General features: G+C 43.6%; 1 protein-coding gene across 2 annotated transcripts in view; it reads right to left on the bottom strand.

Annotated features, from left to right (window-relative positions):
* PTPN1 (protein tyrosine phosphatase non-receptor type 1) overlaps nt 1–16,613 on the bottom strand; it is a 68,042-nt gene extending 51,429 nt beyond the window's left edge. Inside the window, exons 1-2 of one of the 2 annotated variants that reach the window (XM_082857268.1) lie at nt 16,429–16,534; nt 1,509–1,692 (exon numbers count right to left, since the gene is read on the bottom strand). Coding sequence is in view for 1 of the 2 variants with exons in the window: in XM_082857267.1 (XP_082713393.1) it covers nt 16,429–16,491 (63 nt within the window). In the remaining variant the exon portion in view is untranslated. Of the gene's footprint in view, nt 1–1,508; nt 1,693–16,428 lie in introns of both variants that reach the window. The other variant, XM_082857267.1, reaches the window with a different exon arrangement.
* Nucleotides 16,614–21,595: the final 4,982 nt, after the last annotated feature.

Genomic DNA, 21,595 nt, shown 5'->3' with positions numbered 1-21,595 from the left:
TGAGAGAGAAAACAAAATGTGTGCTAAGTTGATGGTGGGTCAGTAACACATGGTTTGCACAATACTATTAACTCAATGCCTCCGTATCAACCAGTTTCCAATTCATGAACCCAAATAGCATAGCTCCTCTACTCATTCAGGAACTACCTATTGGGTACTTTTATATGCCAGGCACTATATTGGATCAAAGAGACAGAAATGACTCAAACAAAAGCAATCCTGCCCCTTTTAAGATAGGTAACTTGGCAGCAGGTAAGTAAACAGGCAACTACAGAACAATGAATATCCTTACAGTATAATCACACAAAGTGCTATGAAAGTGGAAGTACAGGGGCCATGGGAAGACCTGTAAGAGGCACCTACCTGGGGAAATTTGAGAAGGCATCCTAAAAGAGGATGCCTAAGATGGACCTGAAAGGAAGAACAAGAACTAGTGAGGGATGGGCTTCCCTGGCGGCGCAGTGGTTGAGAGTCTGCCTGCCGATGCAGGGGACACGGGTTCGTGCCCCGGTCTGGGAGGATCCCACATGCCGCGGAGTGGCTGGGCCCGTGAGCCATGGCCGCTGAGCTTGCGCGTCCGGAGCCTGTGCTCCGCAGCGGGAGAGGCCACAGCGGTGAGAGGCCCACATACCGCAAAAAGAAAAGAACAAGTGAGGGAGAATGTTCCAGGCAGAGGAAACAGTATATGCAAAGGCCCTCTAGGAGACAGGGAGCCTTACATTTCAGGAACGAGAAGTGTTCTGGAAGCTACACCAGAGTGCAAGAATGTCTATGAGCCCGCTCTGAATTCAAGGGCTGTTACTACCTCTGGGTGAACAACTGAAGCAGCCTAAGAACAACAGAGTCAGATGAAAGTGGCAGCATAGGGAGACCCCCAGCAGATGAGCAGAGAAGCCCAAGAGTGAGAGCTGGGACTAACTAGCTGGAAAAGGAGAATATATAAAAGGAAAGAAAAAGGAAAAGAGAGAGTTATGGAAACTGCGGTTAGACAATATTCAAGAAGCAAATAGAGGTCGACCATGTTAAATGGTGTTATGATAAGGATGCAAAGAATCCATTGGCTTCAGCAACAAGAAAGCTAACAGTAACCAGTGAAGAATTATTTTAGTGGCGTGGCAGGGTGGAGCCTAGCTTCCCTCAGTCGAGGAGTGACTGGGAGGTGAACAATGGACGCAGTGACCTATTTATTTCAAACATTTCAGCTGGAGAGCAGTGACTAGAGGGGGAGTCACAGCCGGAGGAAGCCTGAAAATGTTTAAATGGTTCAAGAAAGATGGTAACATAGAGGGAGGGCTAAGGACACATACCTAAAAAGAAACACTAAGCTATTGGTGCAAGATGCCTTGAACAGGTGGGATGGGAAGGTATGAAGAGCGCAGATATAAGGCTGCCTTCGACAGGAACAAAGACTCCTTTTTCCTTGTGAGAGAAATGAGGCAGAAAGGATGACAGGCAAACTTCAGATCTGACAGCCAGGAGCTGAGGGAGACAGATCTGAAGTTACTGACCTGATTTCCTTCTAGTGGTTCAATCTGCAAAACCAGGAGATTTTTCCTCCAGCAGCACCTAGGGGCGTGGGCCCAGGAAGAGAAAAGCTGGTGGCTGGCCTGGTCCAGGTAGAGCTGGTCTGGTATGCTGATGGCAAGAAGATGGGCAGGGGCCTCCCTGGTGGCGAAGTAGTTAAGAATCCGCCTGCCAATGCAGGGGACACGGGTTTGAGCCCTGGTCCGGGAAGATCCCACATGCCACGGAGCAACTAAGCCCGTGCGCCACAACTGCTGAGGCTGCACTCTAGAGCCCGCGAGCCACAACTACTGAGCCCACGTGCCACAACTACTGAAGCCTGCGCGCCTAGAGCCTGTGCTCTGCGACAAGAGAAGCCACCGCAACGAAGAGTAGTCCCCGCTCGCCGCAACCAGACAAAGCCCGTACACAGCAACAAAGACCGAACGCAGCCAAAAATAAAAATAAATTAAATAAATTAAAAAAAAAGAAGATGGGCAGAAGGGCTACACGGGGATATTGGAGAGGCAGCATTTCAAGGGACTGACCGGCCGCATAAGAAGGGAAGGGAGGACTGACGCTGGAAAGGAGCAGATGGAAATCTGGCTGTAGGAGTAAACCCAGAGGAGGGAAGTAACTGAGTGAGGGAGTGTGGAAGCACAGGAGGCTGTGATTAGAGAGTGAAAGGTCTGAGTCTAATGAGATGGCAAAGACAGAACACATCCCAAGGGCCAGGGCGTGCCCTATGGGAAGGAGACGGCAAAAGGAGAGGGACATGAAATTTCCAGGGGAGGAGGTGAGCATGGTGGACGGACTGCCCAAGGGAACACTGACGTGGCCCAGGGAAGACAGCAGCTGTGGAAAAGAGGACACGTTGTGAGCCAGGTAAATTAAGGGGAGAGGGAGGGATGCAGAGGGGCCCACTTAAAATATGACCAGCATAATACAGGCAAGTAATTAAACAATTCCCCCAAAGGCAATTTATTGACTGGGAATGCCTGCTGGAATCCTCTCTTAGATTCATACTCCCACCCCCAACACACGCACATCTACACCTCCCCTCCAATCCTAAGACAAAGCATAATCAGTGAACCAGGGTCTTATCCAGAGTTTGGACTTCTATTAAGGATCTATTTTTATAATGCTTTCTTATTCACTTCCAACTTAAAAACGGTTGCTTCCCCCCTGCAATATTCTGTCCATTTAATAGCTATGTTTAGGGGCTTCCCTGGTGGCGCAGTGGTTAAGAATCCGCCTGCTAGTGCAGGGGACACGGGTTCGAGCCCTGGTCTGGGAAGATCCCACATAACGCGGAGCAACTATGGCTGTGCCCCATGACTACTGAGCCTGCGTGCCACGACTACTGAAGCCCACGCACCTAGAGCCCATGCTCTGCAAAGAGAGAAGCCACCACAATGAGAAGCCTGTGCACCGCAACGAAGAGTAGCCCCCGCTCGCTGCAACTAGAGAAAGCCCGCACGCAGCAACGAAGACCCAACGCAGCCAAAAATAAATTTTAAAAAAAAGCTATGTTTAGTGACTCTGTTGCGATGCCTGTGAACTATTGTTTTTCTGCTCTATACATCTATTTCTGCTATGGATGTTCTATAGTATCCATTCAGTGACATGTAAATGACTCCAAAATAAAACCGGAAGGAGGAAAAACAAAAACAGAAGCCACATTGAAACATCCTCCTTCACCAGTGAAGGAAAGACAGTCAAAGCTTCTTTTACTCTACTTTGTCCTCCATTGATAAGAAAAACTCTTCCATTTTCAAATCTGTAATGACTAGTAATCAACAATTATTCTTTAAAAAATCGAATCCAGTACTACTTCCACACATGATCTTCAAAGCCAGAATTAGAAAAAGGAAAAAAGAAAAGATGTTACACAACCTTAATGGTTTGCAGATATCCAAGTCTGACTGCTCCGACACAGCAAGGAATGAGTTTAGTAAGTATGTGAACGGAAAACAGGCAGCAATCAGCAACTCATTCAGAATTACTCAAGATGATAATTTTTGTGTTTAAATCACAAAGTCTCAGAATATGTAATCATATCCAAAAATGTTAAAATGCCTAAAAATTAAAGCCTATCAGTTAGTCATTTAAAACTAGGATAAATTATCAGTAAACTTAAGTTATTTTACAAGGTACTTGACTTGAAAGACTCACTCGAACAAAGCCATCTATATAGAGAGAACTGCTAATGAACAGACCACATAATGGGATAAGCCAGCTAACACCATTAAAGATATCTTTTAAAATTCACAATGAATAAATGAGACCTTTCTTCTTATAGTGTCATCTGCAAATCAGGGGGATAGCCACATATTTTCCATTTGTACTTACTGAGTCAGGCTTATACTTAAAGACTCTTTATAAAAAACATTTTGTGTAATAAGATAATTCTGCTTTTTGTACAGACTGAAGAGTATCTGCATAAATACCTGGATAAGAAAAATAAAACTATTTATATAAAAGCTATCACTTCATTGCAATCAATACTGTACTACCTGCCTACTAAGTGTAATGCACTGTCCGTTAACACCGTTAACGCACAGACGATAACACAAACATCATCCTGCCAGAGAAAACACCTACACAGGTGACCACTACACGGCAGCAACATGAGGTCAATGACATGTTGTAGCCTTCACTAAGTCACCCTATTAGAAGGATTCTGAGGCCATTATCACAGTCAAGGTGAGAAGTAATGGCAAGGGAGAGAGGAAAAAAATATATATTAAGAGAAAGAGAGACAATGCATATGAATCGTGGAGGGGCAAGGGGTGGATGGGAGGCGGAGGGTTAAGAACAAAGAGGAAGAAAGTTAAATATGCTCCCATGCTTTCAAGCTTAGGTAATTTAACACTTAACATGAACAGAGAAGGGCAAGGAGGCCTGAACCCAGATTAGGGGACTAGAGAACATAAGGGGCTCACTCCTGCCTGCCCTTGGAATCTCAACTTAGATATTACTTTTATAGACTATCTTTACCTGACAGGTCTTCCGCTTGCTTTTCCTTCTCCCAAATGCCTCTTCCTCAGTGTCCGCAAGTACCCAGGCCTACGCCTATGAGAGCTCTCATCACTCTGAACTGGGACTGTCTCTACCCAGCCCCTTTGCTGGCTGCACTGTTAAGCTTCTTAACAGCAAGGACAAACTGTGTCTTTCTTGCTCACCACTTACCCTCACTGCCTACCAGAGCCCGGGCCCTAGCTCATGAACTTGAATGAGTGAACGGACTCTGCCTGAAAGGAGCTTACCATTGCAGAACAGAAGAGGAAATAAAGGGGAGATGAAAAGCTTCATGGAGAAATTGATCTCCAGTTATTGATTTTAATTTCATATATACAAAAAAGTATTAAACGGCCAATGCCATCATGTCACACAATTCAGGAGTGCTAAAACACTGAGTTGGTTTTGTCCTCCTGGGGTTCAGCTTTAGGAGGGGAAAAGGTACAAAACTCAGAACAAGGATCCTGATTGTTTTATAATGGTAAAGAATCTTCCCTATCTATTGCTTGTTCTAATTTGTCATATATAATATACCTCTATGGAAGAAGAGATGTTCAAGAGGGATCAAAGGAATAGCATCTCCTACAATATAACACGTACTTCTGTCGCTAAACAGGGACAGAGACCTTTCACACATATTCTTTGTAACATATATACATATATATATATATTTTCCCCCCAATCATGGCTATCATTTATTTCATCCCTTGATAGAGAGGATAAGGTAGAGAAATCGTCTAATCATGAATTGAGACACATGACAAATGGTATCATTCCTAACCAGGTCACAAAGCAAGTCATTAAAAACACTACTTCTTAGATTTTTCAGTGCAAACTTATTTGAGCAAGTCATTCTTCTTGTCAAGTCCCATATTGACCATCCAATTTAATTTCCAAGTTGGTCATCAAAAATAGTTCGTGGAAATAATTGAACATGGGACAAAAATACAGTCACACTCAGTTGCTCGAGGTGGAAAAAAATGATGGCAGCTTCCAACTTCCTCAAAATAGCAGAAAGGGGATAAGGATGACAAGGGAAGGGGGAAGGGCAGGAAGGAAAGAAGCACCTGGCTAATGATTTTATCCCGGATTTTAATGTCAAGGGCACTCCCTCCTCAGGCATTTTCACACTAGCCACCATATCTCCAGCTAGTCTTCCCTTGCTTTGATTTTATCTAATGATAGTACACCAACTACTTACGAGCCTAAACGTCTTTTTAAAATCACCTTAATTCTAATGCTAATAAACAATTCCAAGAAAAAAACCCAGTCTAGAGTAGAGGCTACAAACTCAAGTGCGTCCAATGGCGGGGTAGATCATATAAGCAAGGACAGGGGGACCCGCTGGGGAGAAGAATACACACGTGCCCCTCAGAGCAGCAGACCACTGCCACGGTGGGCTCAGGCCGTGTGATCTTCAGATTTTTCAAGAGAAGCCAGAAATCCAGATTTGTATGTGATTTCTCCTGATTTATCAATAATGACAAAAGTTTAAACTCCTCTTTTTTTTTAAAGCACTGTGTGGACCAAGCAAAATATAACTGGGTGGCCAACTTGTGACATCTAGGTAAGAGGTCAGAAATATGGGCAAGGGTCAAAATCTACAAACTCTCTCTTCCTATGTGCTAACCAACCAGGAAGCGAAGCGCAATTCCTTGTCCCTGCAGTTGTGTATCAGTGTGAGCATGGCCACAGTGCCGTTGTAAAGCTGGGTCCAGGACATGGGAGACCTCAGGCAAAGAAGAACATCGAGGCTCTGACACCTAATTATCCTCCCAAAACATTTCCTGCTATTAAAGACCAATTTATGGTGTGTAATAAACGGTACTGCATGTAAAGCACTTTGCGCAGTGCCTGGGGCACATAACAGAATTCAATAAAAGTTAGCTGTTATTGGGTTTTATTATGAATGAGGGTAGAACATGGATCAGACTGTGCCTTTCTCCCTTGAATGGGAGATTTTAGTCCAATTACAAAACCCAATAATCCTCTTTAGACATGAGAAGAATTTCAAAGGAAACTGCATTCATCAATGTGGCATTCAGTCATTTTATAAAATAATGGATTTATGCCCACACAGGGTGCTTTGTTCTTTTTAAGGACATAATAGATTTTTAAAGTTTTGATTTGAGTTAATATGAAAATTTAAAGTTCTGTCTCACTTTTAGATAAGGGGGATCATGGAACATATATGGCTACCAAATCTAGCATGAGTGGGACGTGAAGCCCCCATTTTTCCAGCAAAGTTGCCCCAGTCTCCTGGCTCCTCGTGTAACCGCGTAGGTGTAGGATGTTAGATTCCAGTCATGCTGTAAGGCTATCTGGTCTAATCACCATATTTTACAGATGCTGAATGTTAACTCCTTCAAGGTCCCACAACAGTCGAAGGCAGACCCAGAACCCAAACCCTGTCCTCTTCTTCCATCACCTCACAAGTCCCTGGGGGGGATGTATGTTCGGGGGAGTTGGTTAAGGGTGGGTAGCAGGGCAGCCTGGGACTAAAGCTTTGAGACAAAGACCCAGCCTTTATGAGTAAAAGGCTCTATCAACTAAGGGGACAGGGTGGGGAAGGTTTCCTATATACAGCCAATCAAAGCCTTGCTTCAGTACATCTCAGGGTCAGTCAGACTCTTTTAAAAATCCTCTAGTATCAACCATACCCTTTTAGCCACTGGCTTATAGCAAGAGTTCCAAGCCTCTATGAAAGAATCTAATTTACTTGCTGGAAAAGTAGAGACATCACTAAGCAAAGGAATCAATGATTTTTAAAAGAATGTTACTATGTTTCAAAGTGTCCAACTACCAAAGTACTGAGAAAATATTTTTTTGAAATATAGCCAAGTGTAGAATATAAACTGAGTCCTACATTCAAAATCTGTCTTTCTAGAAAGCAAATGTCAAAGGATATAAAGCAAGCTGTGAACAAGAGACTAAAATTAGCTCAAACCACAAATAACCTAACATACTTATCACTTCCTTATGCTCAACCTACAAAAATCAAACATTAAAAGCATTTACAAAACTAAAGGTGTGATGCCAATTTAATCCTTTAACTTCAGCTGTATCCTTTCTTCCTTCTGGCATGTAAACATTACCAAAGAATGACATTTTATTAATTTGAAGGCAAGTACAAGGGAAACCATTAGAGCTAAGTTTTGCCCTGTAAATAAAATAGCATGTACCATGCAGTTCTTAAGTGGTTAGAATGGTAACCACCTCCTCAAACTGAGGATAGGAAATTTCAGATGATGGACCACACCCATCTCCGAATGCGCTTCTCACAGAGAGCTAGGGACATACCAGACTCCTACTTCAGACCAAAGCTTGCCTCCATCTCCTCAAGCCGTTTATTTCCTACTTCCAAAAGCAACATCTTCCAATGAACAAAGGCTGTTGGGAAACACAAAAGTTTTTGTCATAAAGTAGTGGAACGTGTTGCAAAAGGAAGCTTAGTTGACAAATGTGGGTTCATGCAAAAAAAAAAAGGTACTAGTTTGTTAAACTTCAACTACTTTTACCATGATTCTCTCTGCGTGATGACTACATTTTTGATAAGTTTTCTGGGGAAAGTTCAAGCTCAAAAAGGATGGAAACGAGTGGTTAAGAAACGATGAGTATAAAACCTACCAACTGCTACTGTGCACTCTTCAATACTAAAACTCTAAAAAGCATTCTTATCAGTAAGTAGAAAAACAAGGGACAGGAGCAGACCTGGGTACTATGACAAGAACAAATGAAATAAAATACTGCTAATGACACTAATATTCCTGGGATATATTAAGAAAAACTGTTAGTGGGACATGAAGGAATATTTAAATACACTTAGAATGGTACCATGATAGGTACATAAAGGACCCATTAAAACGCAGCACATCATGGGGATGTGGATTCTCAAGGATGGTTCATGGGAGATGTGGACCAGCTAACCCTCAATCATGGCCATATCACCCGGTGTACTGGGGATTGCTCCAGAAATGTGGCTTTGTGCCTGTCAACCTGATGTGGCTTAATGCAACTTCCTGATATTGCACCACTCTGCTTCACCCCCTCACCCCACCTCCGAGGATGATCCAAAAGACCCTGGCAACTGGGAGGTGGTATCCAGGTGGTGGAGAACAATAATGGCAATGCTCTTAACTCTAAGATGCTGTCAAAATAACATTTTGAATCAGGGTAAAAATAAAGCAAAACAACAAGAACAACAAAAAACACAAAACAAAGTATCCTCCCTCTGAAAGACCCCTGAATATCTTCTTAGAGGCCTCTTTTCTCTGTGCAAAAGTGAGCCACACAAATATTTATGACCCAGTTAGGCATACTTTGCCTTTATCATTGTAGAAGCAAACTCAGCCCTGACTATTTGAATAGTGAAGCAATACAAAATCTAAGATAAATGTAACAGTGACAAATGTTTAAGCACCGAGGGAATTTAAAGCTAATTTACCGTATTATGCTAAACGCAGCTTGCCTATTTGTTCTCTTGAGTGAAGTTATATTCAGAAGTGATTTCATGCGCAGACATTTTTAAGTAACCCCCTGTTCTTCGGAGAATTCCAACTACTTGGAGTAATTACTTGATGTTCACTTTCCTGTAAGCAATTCACAATACTGTATAATTCTCTGAGTAATCAGTACTCATCAGAATAAAAACTAGCTAAGCTGTTCCCTGGAACTTAGCGTGGCATTTTTTAAATGAGATTCTTCAAAATGAAGAGATGCACCAGTAACAAAGCCATTAGGTAAGAAAAAAAAAAAAGTCGGGGGAAAAATGTTTCATAACAGTAACGGAGATAAGGGAGTTTTCCTTCTCTAATCACTAACTAATAAATTAAAAAAACACAGTTTTGGAAACCTAGTTTTGCTATGCTCATCTTATCTTTGCAAGTGGTGTCACTTGCCCACAAAAGCCACAAACACAGCCGAGGCTTTTCCTTCTTCACCTGTAGAAGAAAACGTGCCTCAATCAGTCTTTGGGAAGAAAGAAGCCTAGGACACAAGTCCACTCGCGCCCAAAGGTTTGCTTCAACAAGCAGTTAACCCTCAATAAGAACTCAGAACTTCCTGGCACACTACTAGATTAAGAGTAGTAGGGAATATGTATATTTTCCAGAGAAAAATATGGACCTTAAGTGTCCCTTTGCTAAGAAGCCACGTTTGTTTTGTGATTCCATGCTGTAGAACTTCTTAAGCACCAATTCTATCTAATTACCACGGGGTATCCGTAAAACTTTACAAACAGCGTTGGTAGAATCATAAGCATTCAAAACTGCAAATTGACTCAGGTCACAAATTTTAAAAAAAAAACAACAAAAAACTGAAAATCATTTATCAGTAGTTATTTTTGTCTGCAGTGTGACTTGTACTACATTCCAAAGATCAACTGATTTGGGGGGGCTTGACTTTTCTTTGGCTATTTATTTCGGGGGAAAAAAATCTTCCATAGGAAATGGTCTTGTTCCTAGCTTTCAGATATTCAAAATTTACAAAACTGTCAGTAAGACCCTTGTGATACGTCAAGCTGCCTTGAGGAAGGAGAGGGCAGCAGCTAGGAAACTATGAAGCCCACTTCTACAAAGTGAAGCATTATTTCTAAAATGCTGGAGCCTTAGGTACTTTCTTCTCAAACACGGCAGCTGTGTATACTATCATGCTCTTCAGATGAAGTTTAGACCAGATGTTGGTTTCTTTCTAAAATTACAACATAAAGGGCAGCTACTCTTTGTGTACCTAGCTGGGGTTGAATCTTTCGTAAATTCTCGAGAATCAGTTCCTCTATCTTTACAGGAAAAACCACCCAATTGCTACTCAGAGAAAAACTGCAAGCATAACTCATATGTCAGTGCCACTCGTTTTCCCACATTACTAAACCAAATGAACCCAACTTATTAAAAATGTTCAATACCTCTTGGGAAAAAAAAGATTCAATTCTTTTGAATCTCCAACTATAGTCACAAAACTTACACATTTTTGAGCCTAACTGTACCCACCGACACCCACGCACCTTACAAAATTGAGTAACCACAGCAGTGGTTACAAGGATTACTTCAGGAACATCAAACTCTCTTTGTGAGCACATTAAAGACTTTCATTACTTGAGGAGAATTTGGTGATCAGTTAGTCAAGGACCATTTTTACATAGGAAGGGACTGAAGCCCAAAGAAAGGAAGGGACCCATTCAGCCTAGTCAGTGTTAGAGCTAACTAGAGAAAAAGCAAAAGATTAAGCTACTCTCTTGGCCAGAAGGGTGATCTGATCAAAGGCCAAAAATGTTTGCCTTTACCATTTATACTCTGAAAAGAAATCACAGGTTTTATAAGGGTTACTTTATGGAGAACCGTATTTTTAAGCCCACAGTCAAAATATATTTTACAAACCAGTTACATACAAAGCCCTTCTAGAAGGCATGTGAGAACAAGTCGAGAGTGATGAGAACAGAGTAATTCAATAATTCTTAGAGAGACAGATATATCACCTCCAAGTTTCCTATTAAGTTCGCCTCAGGCCAAGTACAAATTTGTTGTTAAATTTAAAGTTCCTGTGAAATAAGCTGGGTTTCCTACTGGGTAAGCATCCAAGCTTTTCTTCCAAGCCACCACAGCAGGCAACACCAAACTGCCTCATCAAGCCGTGGCTCAAACTGTACTGGTTTTCTCTGAGAGTGGCCTCTGCTATTAGTACTAATGCAGGCTAATCTCTTTGTGTCTACCATTCCTCCTCCCCCAGAATGGGAGCTGGGAACTGTGACTTGTCTTTCTATTGTCAGGGCCTGGGGCAAAGTGCTGACAATCAATTCAACCCCAACATTTCTTAGGCACTTTGTGCCCGGTGCAGAGGACACCAAGATGAATGAGAAAGATGGAAGAGGTGACTTCCATAGTTTGGACCCTACAGTAGATGGACTCGGATACGAAGGAACAGCTCCCATGAGAGCAGGGCTTTAAAAGAGATAGGTACGAAGGTGTATGTAAGCACACAAGTGAGAGAGCCAAAATCTAGTGCAAGGGGGCACACATTTGAGCTGGGAGGCGCAAGCCAGAATGAGTGGGAAAGGCAGCCTAAACAAAGTGTTGAACCAAAGTACAGAGGAATGAAAGAGAAGGATGAGTCTGGAGAACACTGCACCTTCTAGTGTGGCCAGAATAAAAGGTACACAGGAGGGGATGGCTGGAACCTGGCTGCCATGCCAAGGAGCTTGGACCTTACACATAAATGAAAGCATAGAAGTAAACAGAGGTGTGACAGACCCAGGTCTGTTTTTAACCTATTACTCTAGTGATAATGTGAAGAATATACACAGTGGGGCAGGGGGGAGATGTGGAGAGATTGTTGAGGGACCTTATTAATATGTTTCTGGTTTCACCAATTTCTGTAATGTGAAGCCAGAAATGGCAGCAGTATTATAAGCAAAATTTGAGAACCTAGACCACTGGGATGGTAGGAAGGACATCGTAGTGACCAATCAATGAGATGTGGTAGAGGGAATCAAGAACCATTCCAAAGTCCCCAGCACTCCTGCATATTCAAAACATGCACCAAATGACTGGTACCAAACTACATTGTCTTGGATACAATGACCCTGCTGGACTTCCCCTTTTCCTAAACATGGGCAGTACAAAGAAACATGCCCAGACTATTTGTAGTCAGTATTAGTTGGTTACCATGAACAAATTAACATAAACACTGTAGGGAGGGACGCCAGCTTGTGCAAAATACACATGAGCTCAGGTTGGCTTATGAAAAAGTACCTGCAATTAAAAGTACAGCATAAGACAAAAACTGTCAAAAGGATTCTGCCATCTAAAAGATCAGAAAATAGACAACTCAAAAAAAAGAGAAAAGGGAAAAAAGAAAAGGCACAGTTATTTCAGTAGTTAAGAGTCTGACAAAACCCCTACAGGAAATTTTAAAATTTATTTCTATCATGAAATTCAGTATACATTCAATTACACTACTCAATACCAGGCATTTTTAAAATAGGTTTGGGGGAGCTATTCGTGCTAAAATGCAAAATGCAGGGACTTCCCTGGCAGTCCAGCGCTTAAGACTCCATGCTTCCAATGCAGGGGGGCATGGGTTCGATCCCCACATGCAGTGCAGCGCAGCCAAAAAAAAAAAAGCAAAATGCACTGGAGGGGCCTTGGAGCCCAATGGTAGATAACTGGCAACCGAAAATCATTTGCATTACCATTATCCCCCAGCTGACTCTTTAGAACCATCTGATATAGTTTATGATGTACTTCCAAAAGAACCAAAGTATTCCTACAAATATGCCAGTGATGTCAAACAAATAATGATAGTAAAAAGTTCTTCCCTCCACTATTTCTACTTGTGCCCCCAGTTAATCTGAGTCCAGACAATTACAAACGTCTTTGCACCGTTTCCAAAGTGGTGATCAGACACCTAAATTTAGTTCACTCAAACCAGGGCTACACAAGAACATTTAGATCTAATGGGTCACTCAAGATGACTAGAGCTTCCCATCCTCTCCATGTCACTTCCGTTTGTCTTTCTTTTTTTTAAGTGAAGTGAGTCATAGTGTATAGATCTTTCTCCTCTGCACAAAACACATTTTTTCTCTGAAGAGAATGGTATTTATATAAAAATTACTGGGAAATTTTAATATTCATCTTGGACTGTAATAAAATAAGCTGTATACAGCAGTAAGGAATTTTAGTGAATTATTGTTATAACATGATTTTAACCTAGTCAGGCATTAGATCGTATTTCATAATGAAAGCAGCTATAAAAACAAATGTCAATTGGAAGAGTGGCCCGTATTACAAAGCCTGCCTCTAACATAGAATAAATCTTGCCTTGAAGTCACAAGCTATTGTTGCAATCTCCTTTATCTGAAACAATCAAATCATTCATACTGAAAATTAGTGAACAGTGTCAGAGAATCAAAGAATTAGAGATGAGAGAAATGGCGAAGCACCTGACCCAAACCTTAAACTACAAATGGAGGGTAGTTTTTCCTATTTTCATTCATTCAAGCCCTCTCTTCTCTCATTCTAGCTCCAAAAACCAATCTCTTTGCCCTATCTATGTTCTCTCTTCTCTTTTGGGCACTCCAGGCTTACTAAGTATTACTTCCACTTTTCAAACCAGACATACAATCATTTAAATGATAGAAAACAATTTTTAAAGCCATCTACACATGCTATCAAAGCTGACTTTTTATAGACCTAAATGCTTATTAGTATCTATGCTATCTATTAGCATTTTTAAAGCCATCTACACATGCTATCAAAGCTGACTTTTTATAGACCTAAATGCTTATTAGTATCTATGCTATCTATTAGCATTAACAACTATATAAAAACAGTTATGCTCACTTTATCAAATTGAGCTAGGAGAGAATCTTCACCTGAAACATTTGTTTTCTAAGCCGCCTCATTCCTTGGCATTCAAAAGTCTACTTCATCTTTTGTTCTTTTCCCAATTGTTTCCAAGTTTTTACATCTTTTTGTTCTAGTTAGAAGTTAGTATAGTGAGAAATAACTGCACTGCTTTGTTTACAAAATGTTAAGCAAAAATTACATATTATTTTAAAAATCACAATAGACTAAGCAAGCCCAAAATGACTCTGTATAAGGCTGCCTTCATTGTGACAGGCTACAAAACATTAATTTTTTTAACTTCCATTTTCTACCCACCATAAACACATTTCTTTGAATTTCTGAAAAATAATGGTTTTCGTAAATTGACACACACTTTGGAAAATCTGCCACTTTAGACTCAAGGTCATTTGAACTCTACATTTTTTTTAAAATGCCAGAATTTGCCACTTTTAACATCAAGAAGGAAAAGAGCGTCCGATTCAGATTTTGTAAAAGAAAAATATCTGTACTGCAGAGGTGAGAAAGCCCATAGCGGATAATTCTCTAAGATAAAAGAAACCACCTCTAGAAATGTGGCAATCGATTAAGGATCTAGAGAAATCTCAACATACAGCGATCTCGACCAACTCCTGGGGTTCCAAGGTGGTAGACAAACACAAGAACAATGAGGGAAATTAACTGAAGACCATGCTCCATGCTAGTGACTTGCTTAACATAGTTTTAACAGTGCTTGGGTGAAAGGTCTCCCACTCCTCACTAAAACTGTAAAGGACTTTTTATAATATGAATTTGCTGTTGCCAACTGAGTCAGCTTCAATATAAAAGATTCTCCCCAGTACCTCCTGGAGGCCACCCCTACTTGTGATGGGGTATATCATTATCAACTCCAACACTTCAGACCAAGAATTTTTTCATTTAAGACCACTTTAGACTCCACTGTATTCAATCTGATGCAGACAATTTGTCTACACATTCTCAAAGTCACTAGTGGGATTCATTCAATTAACTCAGAGAGACTAGACACGGAATACAAATTTTATATATTGATCGACCGTACTTATACAGATTAGAGTGGTTATAAACATTAGTCTATCAGAAGCTAATATACATTACAGGGCAAGTAAAAAGAATCCTGTCAAATAAGCTTGATGAAAATCCACATGAAACCAAGCCTGCCAAAAAAAGGCTTTTGTTAGTCAAGCATACCAAAGAACTGCTTAAAGCTTTTTTCCTTTTTAAGTGGAGCTCAAAATAGATTTTAATACTACCAGCTGATGGATCTCACAATTTGCCTGTTGAGCCTATAAGCCGAAAACAGCCTTCTCCCTTTACACAAGTAACAACATCTCTCTATTCTGTATGTTGTTTATTTAAAATACCGAGTGTGGTTTTGGTTAATCCTCACAACCCCCGCGATGACATTTAATCGGGAGCACATATTTTCTTCAGAGGATTTAGCTCTTGTGAAAGCAGACCTCTTCATCTTTTTAATCTGATGATGTAGAGATACGTGAGAAACTCCACCTTCCGAACTTTTTATTTATGAATCACCATAACCCACAAGGAGATGAGGACCGGGAAGACACCATCATCTCAACCATGACCAAAGGATAAGATGCTCACCGAGAGAAAGATGCTATTTTAGAGGGAGTAAAAACGTCGACCTTCCCTGTTGCCTGCCTGACACGGGGTAATATTCTGGCCCCAGTGGAGGGGGTACTCCAGACCTCCTGGCTGGAAAGCTCTTTGCAGCCTGCTACTCTCAGGGCTTAGCTCACAGAGCAAGTATCTCTTCCTCTGACAGATCTTCCCTGATCCCCTTCTCTGAGGCAGGCCATCTTCCCTGAAATCACTCTCTACCCCGTTATGTTTTGTTTTCTTCATAGCACTTGTCCCCATCTGAAATTGTCTGCTTATGTGTTGCACTGCCCTATTCGACTCTAAGCTCACGGGGGATAGCATCTTGCCTGTCTTGTTCAGCAAACACTACCTCCAGCGCCTCAGCAGCGCCTAGCACGGAAGAGGCACGTCAATTCAGATCCATTAAATGAATGAACAGGAAGGGGGAAGGGACTGTCATCCTTGGGACTCGACGCACAGAGACCAGGAGAAAGGAAATGTAAAGGAGGGAGGGGGAGTAACCCTTTCCCCCGGGGAGACAAAGGAAGACAGCCTGAGGTGGTCCAGTCTAGAAAGGAAGTAGTGGGGGTGTTCTATCCACCCCAAGGGACAAAGAGTGGACAGGCAGGGGGGCGGGGTCGGGGTGCGAGGCTTCGCGCTGAGAGCAGAGACTGGCGGCTTCCAGGCTTGAGAGGTCACCCGGGCTGGAGGATATGAGGTAGGTGGGGGATCAAAGGGGACTGCGAGGCCGGGGAGAGACGCAGGCCCACCCGGGGGACAAAGAGAGAGGCGGCTGGCCTCTGCCGCCGTCGGATCGAATCCTCACGGAGCAGGGCCCAGGCGGAGGGCGGGACCCAGAGGGAGAGCGGGACCTGGGGGTCTGAGGGGAAGGTTCGCTAGGCCTAAGCGAAGGGCCTGCCGCGCTCTGGGGGCGCTCCCGCACCTGGTAAATGGCCGCCCAGCTCCCAGCCTTGTCGATCTGCTCGAACTCCTTTTCCATCTCCATGGCGGGCCAGGGGGGCTGCTGCGCCTCCTCCTCGGCCCACTGTGCCGTCTGCCGCTCTAGGCCGCGTCGCGCTCTCCGCACTTAGTCCCGCTGCAAGCCGCGACTCTCGCCGCTACCGCCGCCCTAGCCGCCGCTGCTTCTTCATGTCAACCCGGCAGCCGGAAGTACGCACCGCGCTGCCGCGGGCTCCGCCCCTCAAGCGGAAGGACCAATCAGCGCTCAGAAATGTCGGCTAGCAGTTCCGCGGGGCGGAGCCGGGGGAGGTGCTGGGGGAAGACATCTTGCAGCGTGCCCTCCCTCCTCCCCTCCCATCCCGGTCTACGGGCTTGGGCGTGGCGCGCGCCCGTTGCCTAGGCGACCCCGGGAGCCCCGCCCACGGCGCGTGGGTTTGCCCGGCTGCCACCGATCTTGAATTAAAGCATCGACGCGGTCCGTTGAATCACAGAGTGACCTTGAAGCAGTCATGCATCTTTCTTGCAGCGCCAGGGCCCAGGCCTCAGTGCTCCAAGGGGGGTGGGGGGGATTACATGCTCCCCTTCCAGGCTCCGGCCTCTGGCCAGATGTCCGCCCTTTTTTCGTGAAACTTAGAGCTTCATAATTTACCAGGCTGCTGGGGAAGGCCCACTACTCTCTGAATGTACTTTGCGTTTGGAGTCTCCTATCCTGGGCACTGCAGAAATGAATGGATTGGGGTCTTGGAATGATTTTTAATATTTCCCCAAATAGCAAGGAAGTCCTGCTCAGAATGGACTCAGTGGAGCACAAATTCCGTGGTGCATTAGTGTTGAATAGTGGCAGATTTCTGGGCCCACTTCCAAAGGATTCGGATACAGGAATCTGTATTTTTTACCAGCAACCCCAGCTAATTCTATACCTGTGGTCCTTGAAGCACACATGAGAAGGGCTGGTCAGGTGGTTTTCCTGCAGGTTGTACTTTAAGCCATTCACTTTTGGGTCGGGCACATTATATGAAGATTGTGAACTCCATGGGGTCAGAGACCCTAGAGGACAGAATCATCTCTGTTCACTCTTCTCATCTCAAGCCTACCCAGAGCAGCGGTGTTGAATTCCAGCTCATTCCTTGAGTGCTTGTGGCAGGCACTGTGCCTGGCATTCCAAGTACATTTTCTCATTTAATCTCTACAACAACCCTACAATATAGGCACTTTTATTATTCCCATTTTATAGATGAGGAAACTGAGGCGCAGAGAGGCAAAATCACTTGTCCAGAGTACCTTTGCACATTGGTATGGAAGCCAGGATTCTAACCAGTTTTCAGGGGAGTGCTCACTTTGGAGACAGGCTGCCTGAGTCCAAATTCCGGCTCTACTAAATACTAGCTGCGCAACCTTGGGCAAATTACCTAACCCCTCTCTGCCTCTGTTCCCTCCTTTGTAAAATGAAGATAATGAAAGTACCCACCTCATAGGGTGGTGTGAAGATTGAAAGAGTATATATAATGCTTTTAGTCTAGTGAGTGGATCAATAAATATGAGCCCCAGTTATTATATACCTTCAAATAATAGCAAATGGGAGGTAAATCCTTGTTGAATAAATGCAATTGGTTTGATAGACAATGTCTTTAGAAACTGAGTATTCCATGGAGGGGGAAATTAACAAAAGATGCCCCTTCGGGTGAAAACTTTGGGAACCCTACACTTGGAAGCTGCCTAATATAAATCTTAGCCATTTAAGTGACTCTCCAGGTTCGTGTACTCTTCCTGCCCTTGTTTCTTTGAGTGCTAGTTTATCTGGAACTCACAGAACTCAGAGCTCCTTGTTGGGGGGGGCGACAGAACAAGGCTGGTTCATTCTTCTCACTGTGGGCTGACCTAAGTAAGTAAGTAAATCAAATGCCCATCTGGAGCCCAAGTGGCCCTCATGCCTGCAGGGAGTACCACCCAGTGACTGGAGCGGCCTTTGAGTGGGGCCAGTGCTATGCACAGGATCTTGATGAAGGAGTGGAGGTGGGTGTGTGCGTGCAGAGTCCATGTGTGTTTAGTGGATGCGTTAGTTACCTAGGGTGGCCGTAACAAATTACCACAAATGTGGTGGCTTCAAGCAACAGAAATATATTTTTGAACAGTTCTGGAGGCCAGACGTCTGAAGTCAATGTGTTGACAGGGCCACACTCCCTCTGAAGTCTCTAGGGGAGAATCCTTCCTTGCCTCTTCCAGTTCCTGGTGACTTCAATTGTTCCTCAGCTTGCGGCAGCATAAATGCAGTCTGTGTCCGTCTTTATGTGGTTTTTCTCCTCTGTCTCCTCTTCCAGCTGTCTAATCTCCCTCGGCCTCACTCTTTTAAGAATACCTGTCATTGGATCTAGGACCCACTCTAATCCAGGAGGATTTTGCATTGCCAGGTAATCCAAGATGATCTCATTTTGACATCCTTAAATTAATTACATCTGCAAAGACCCTTTTTCTGAATAAGGTTATATTCCAGGTTCTGTGGGTTAGGACTTGGACATATCTTTTTTGAGATATGTCCCCCACTCAACCTACCACAGTGGCAGAGGGTGAAACTTTGTCACAATATTGGTCCTGAATGAAACCCCTAATTTCAGGTATCAGCTAATCACTATTATATCCGTTCTTCACATAGCAGCAGCCAGAGAGAGCTTTTAATTTTTGGATCATGAAACTCTTGTAGGTAAAACCCTCCAATAGTTTCCCATCCTTCTTAGAGTGAAACCCAAATAAGTCCTAACCCTGGCCCACCTCCCCAACCTTTCTCCTTTTCTTGTACTCTAGACCAATCCTCTAATTCATTGAATGAGTTTCTACCTCAGGACCTTTGCACCAACTGTTCCTGCTGCCTGGACCACTCTTCCTGCAGATCTTGTCACCCTTCAAGTCTCAGGTCAACTGTTACCTCTGCAGATAGGTCTCTGACCACGGTCTCTAAAATAGCCCCCAGTCACTTTCTACCAGTGACCTTGTTTTTTGCAAGGTCATCTTGCAAGGTCATGCCATCTCTAAGCCAATATTTGCATCACAGTGTTCATCTCTAAAATCTCTCTCTTTATTTGTTGGCTTGTTTCCTTTTCCTGCCCCCCACTATAGTGTTCCAGGAGGGTAGGGACCTCGACTTCTTGTCTGTGTCCCAAGCCCCTGATATTGCGTTGGGAGGAGGGACTTGAGGTGCTGGAATCTTCCGTGGCTTTCTAAGGCTTGGCTTTCATCTGTCACGCTCTACCAGTTCTCTGCCATGTCCTGGCCTAGAACCAGCCAAGCCTTGGTATCCCCCAGAGCTGTGATGGTGGTGATTGGGAATCTTTTAGTGATGACTGGTTAGAAAATAAACAAATGGCCATGTGTCATGATAGCTAAAACCTTTTCTTGGCAGGCCTGCCTGAGGAATGGTCTCAGGTGGTTTCTTGGGCCTTTCCTTCACAGATTTAGCTAATGGAGCAAATCAATGACCCATTAAACTTTTTAAAATGTCCTAAAGAGTTGTCAGTAGAGAAGGATGGCTGTTTACCAAGGCTCCAATGGATCATTGACTCCTAACTTAGCAGTGTCAGCAAGCTTCCTGGTAAAAATCCGGCCTGGTCTTTTTTCTGGGAGGTAGACCAGTGTTAAGAGCTTGGAATTCAGAGAGAGACCAAAGAGGTCTCTGATGAGATGTCACTTCCTCGGAGAGGCCCCTTCTGATGCCCCCTAATAAACAGTTCCATGAATCTATATCCTTTTTCCTTCTTAGAACTTATCAGGCATTTGAGGACATATTTTCTCCCTACTGTTACCATGTAGTATTATGTCCTGTGTTTGTTTTAGGTGTTATCGTCCATCTCTACCACTAAATGTAAACTTCATGAAGAAAAGAGATTAAGTCGATTTGGTTCAATGCCGTCTTCCTTGAGCTACAGGTCATTCCCAGATGGGCCACAAGTCCTTGGAAGATTCCAGAAATCAAGATGACAGGGCTTTTTTCTACCTCTTAGACTCAGACCTCCAGGGTCCTCAGGGTCATCCAGCTCGCTCTGTCTACCAGTGAGGACACATAGCCAGGAAAGGAAGTGGCCCTTCCCTCTGAGATTCACAGCTGCTCTCCTAAAGAAGTTTGGGCGCCTTGACTGGTTGGCTGATTTGGGGTCAGCCAAAGACATCCCTGGGATGGAATAACTGACTAGGGGCAAAACCCAGGCCCACAGCACTGGAAACTGGATGCACAGAGCTTCAGCCTCCAGCCACAGACAGCGCTAGGTGTGACCTCTCACTTTATGTTTCCCAGAAGTCCTGCAAGCCTGGTGTTGTCCCATTTTGCAGATGAGAAAATGGGTAAAGAGGTGAAATCAATGAACACCCAAATACAGAATGCTGGTCTGGGTGCAGCAGGTTAGAAACTTCTAACCCTGGTCTGCTACTTACCAGCTTTCAGGCTTTGGGCAAGTTGCTTAACCTCCTAGTGTCAGCCTGAATGCTTTCCAGTGAGAAAAACCCAACTGAAAGCAGCTTTCACAAAATAGGGAATTCACTGGCTCATGAAACTGGGAAGTCCAGAAGTGGTTTACTTCAGGGACAGCTGCATCCAAGGGCTCAGACAATGTCATCGTGACTCTCTCACTCCTGCTCTCTTAGTGCTTCCTCTGTGTTAGCTTCACTCTCCTCCCCAGGTAACCAGGATGGCCCTGGCAGCTCCAGGATCACATCCTGCCAATTCAGCAACCCTGATGGAAAAAGTGCTTCTTTTCCTTGTGGTCCCAGCACAAGTCCTGGCCTTGAAGCTTGAAGTTCATTGGTCCAATTGAGTCTCACATGCCATCTCTTTTTTTTTTTTTTCATTTTAACATCTTTATTGGGGTATAATTGCTTTACAATGGTGTGTTAGTTTCTGCTTTATAACAAAGTGAATCAGTTATACATATACATATGTTCCCATATCTCTTCCCTCTTGCGTCTCCCTCCCTCCCACCCTCCCTATCCCACCCCTCCAGGCCGTCACAAAGCACCGAGCTGATCTCCCTGTGCGAGCTGATCTCCCTGTGCTATGCGGCTGCTTCCCACTAGCTATCTACCTTACGTTTGGTAGTGTATATATGTCCATGCCTCTCTCTCGCTTTGTCACAGTTTACCCTTCCCCCTCCCCATATCCTCAAGTC

The sequence above is a fragment of the Leucopleurus acutus genome (genome assembly GCF_964270905.1).
Source record: "Leucopleurus acutus genome assembly, chromosome: 16".
Taxonomy (NCBI): Eukaryota; Metazoa; Chordata; class Mammalia; order Artiodactyla; family Delphinidae; genus Leucopleurus; species Leucopleurus acutus.
Note: the sequence above shows the minus strand (reverse complement) of the source record. Positions and strands in the feature narration are given on the sequence as shown.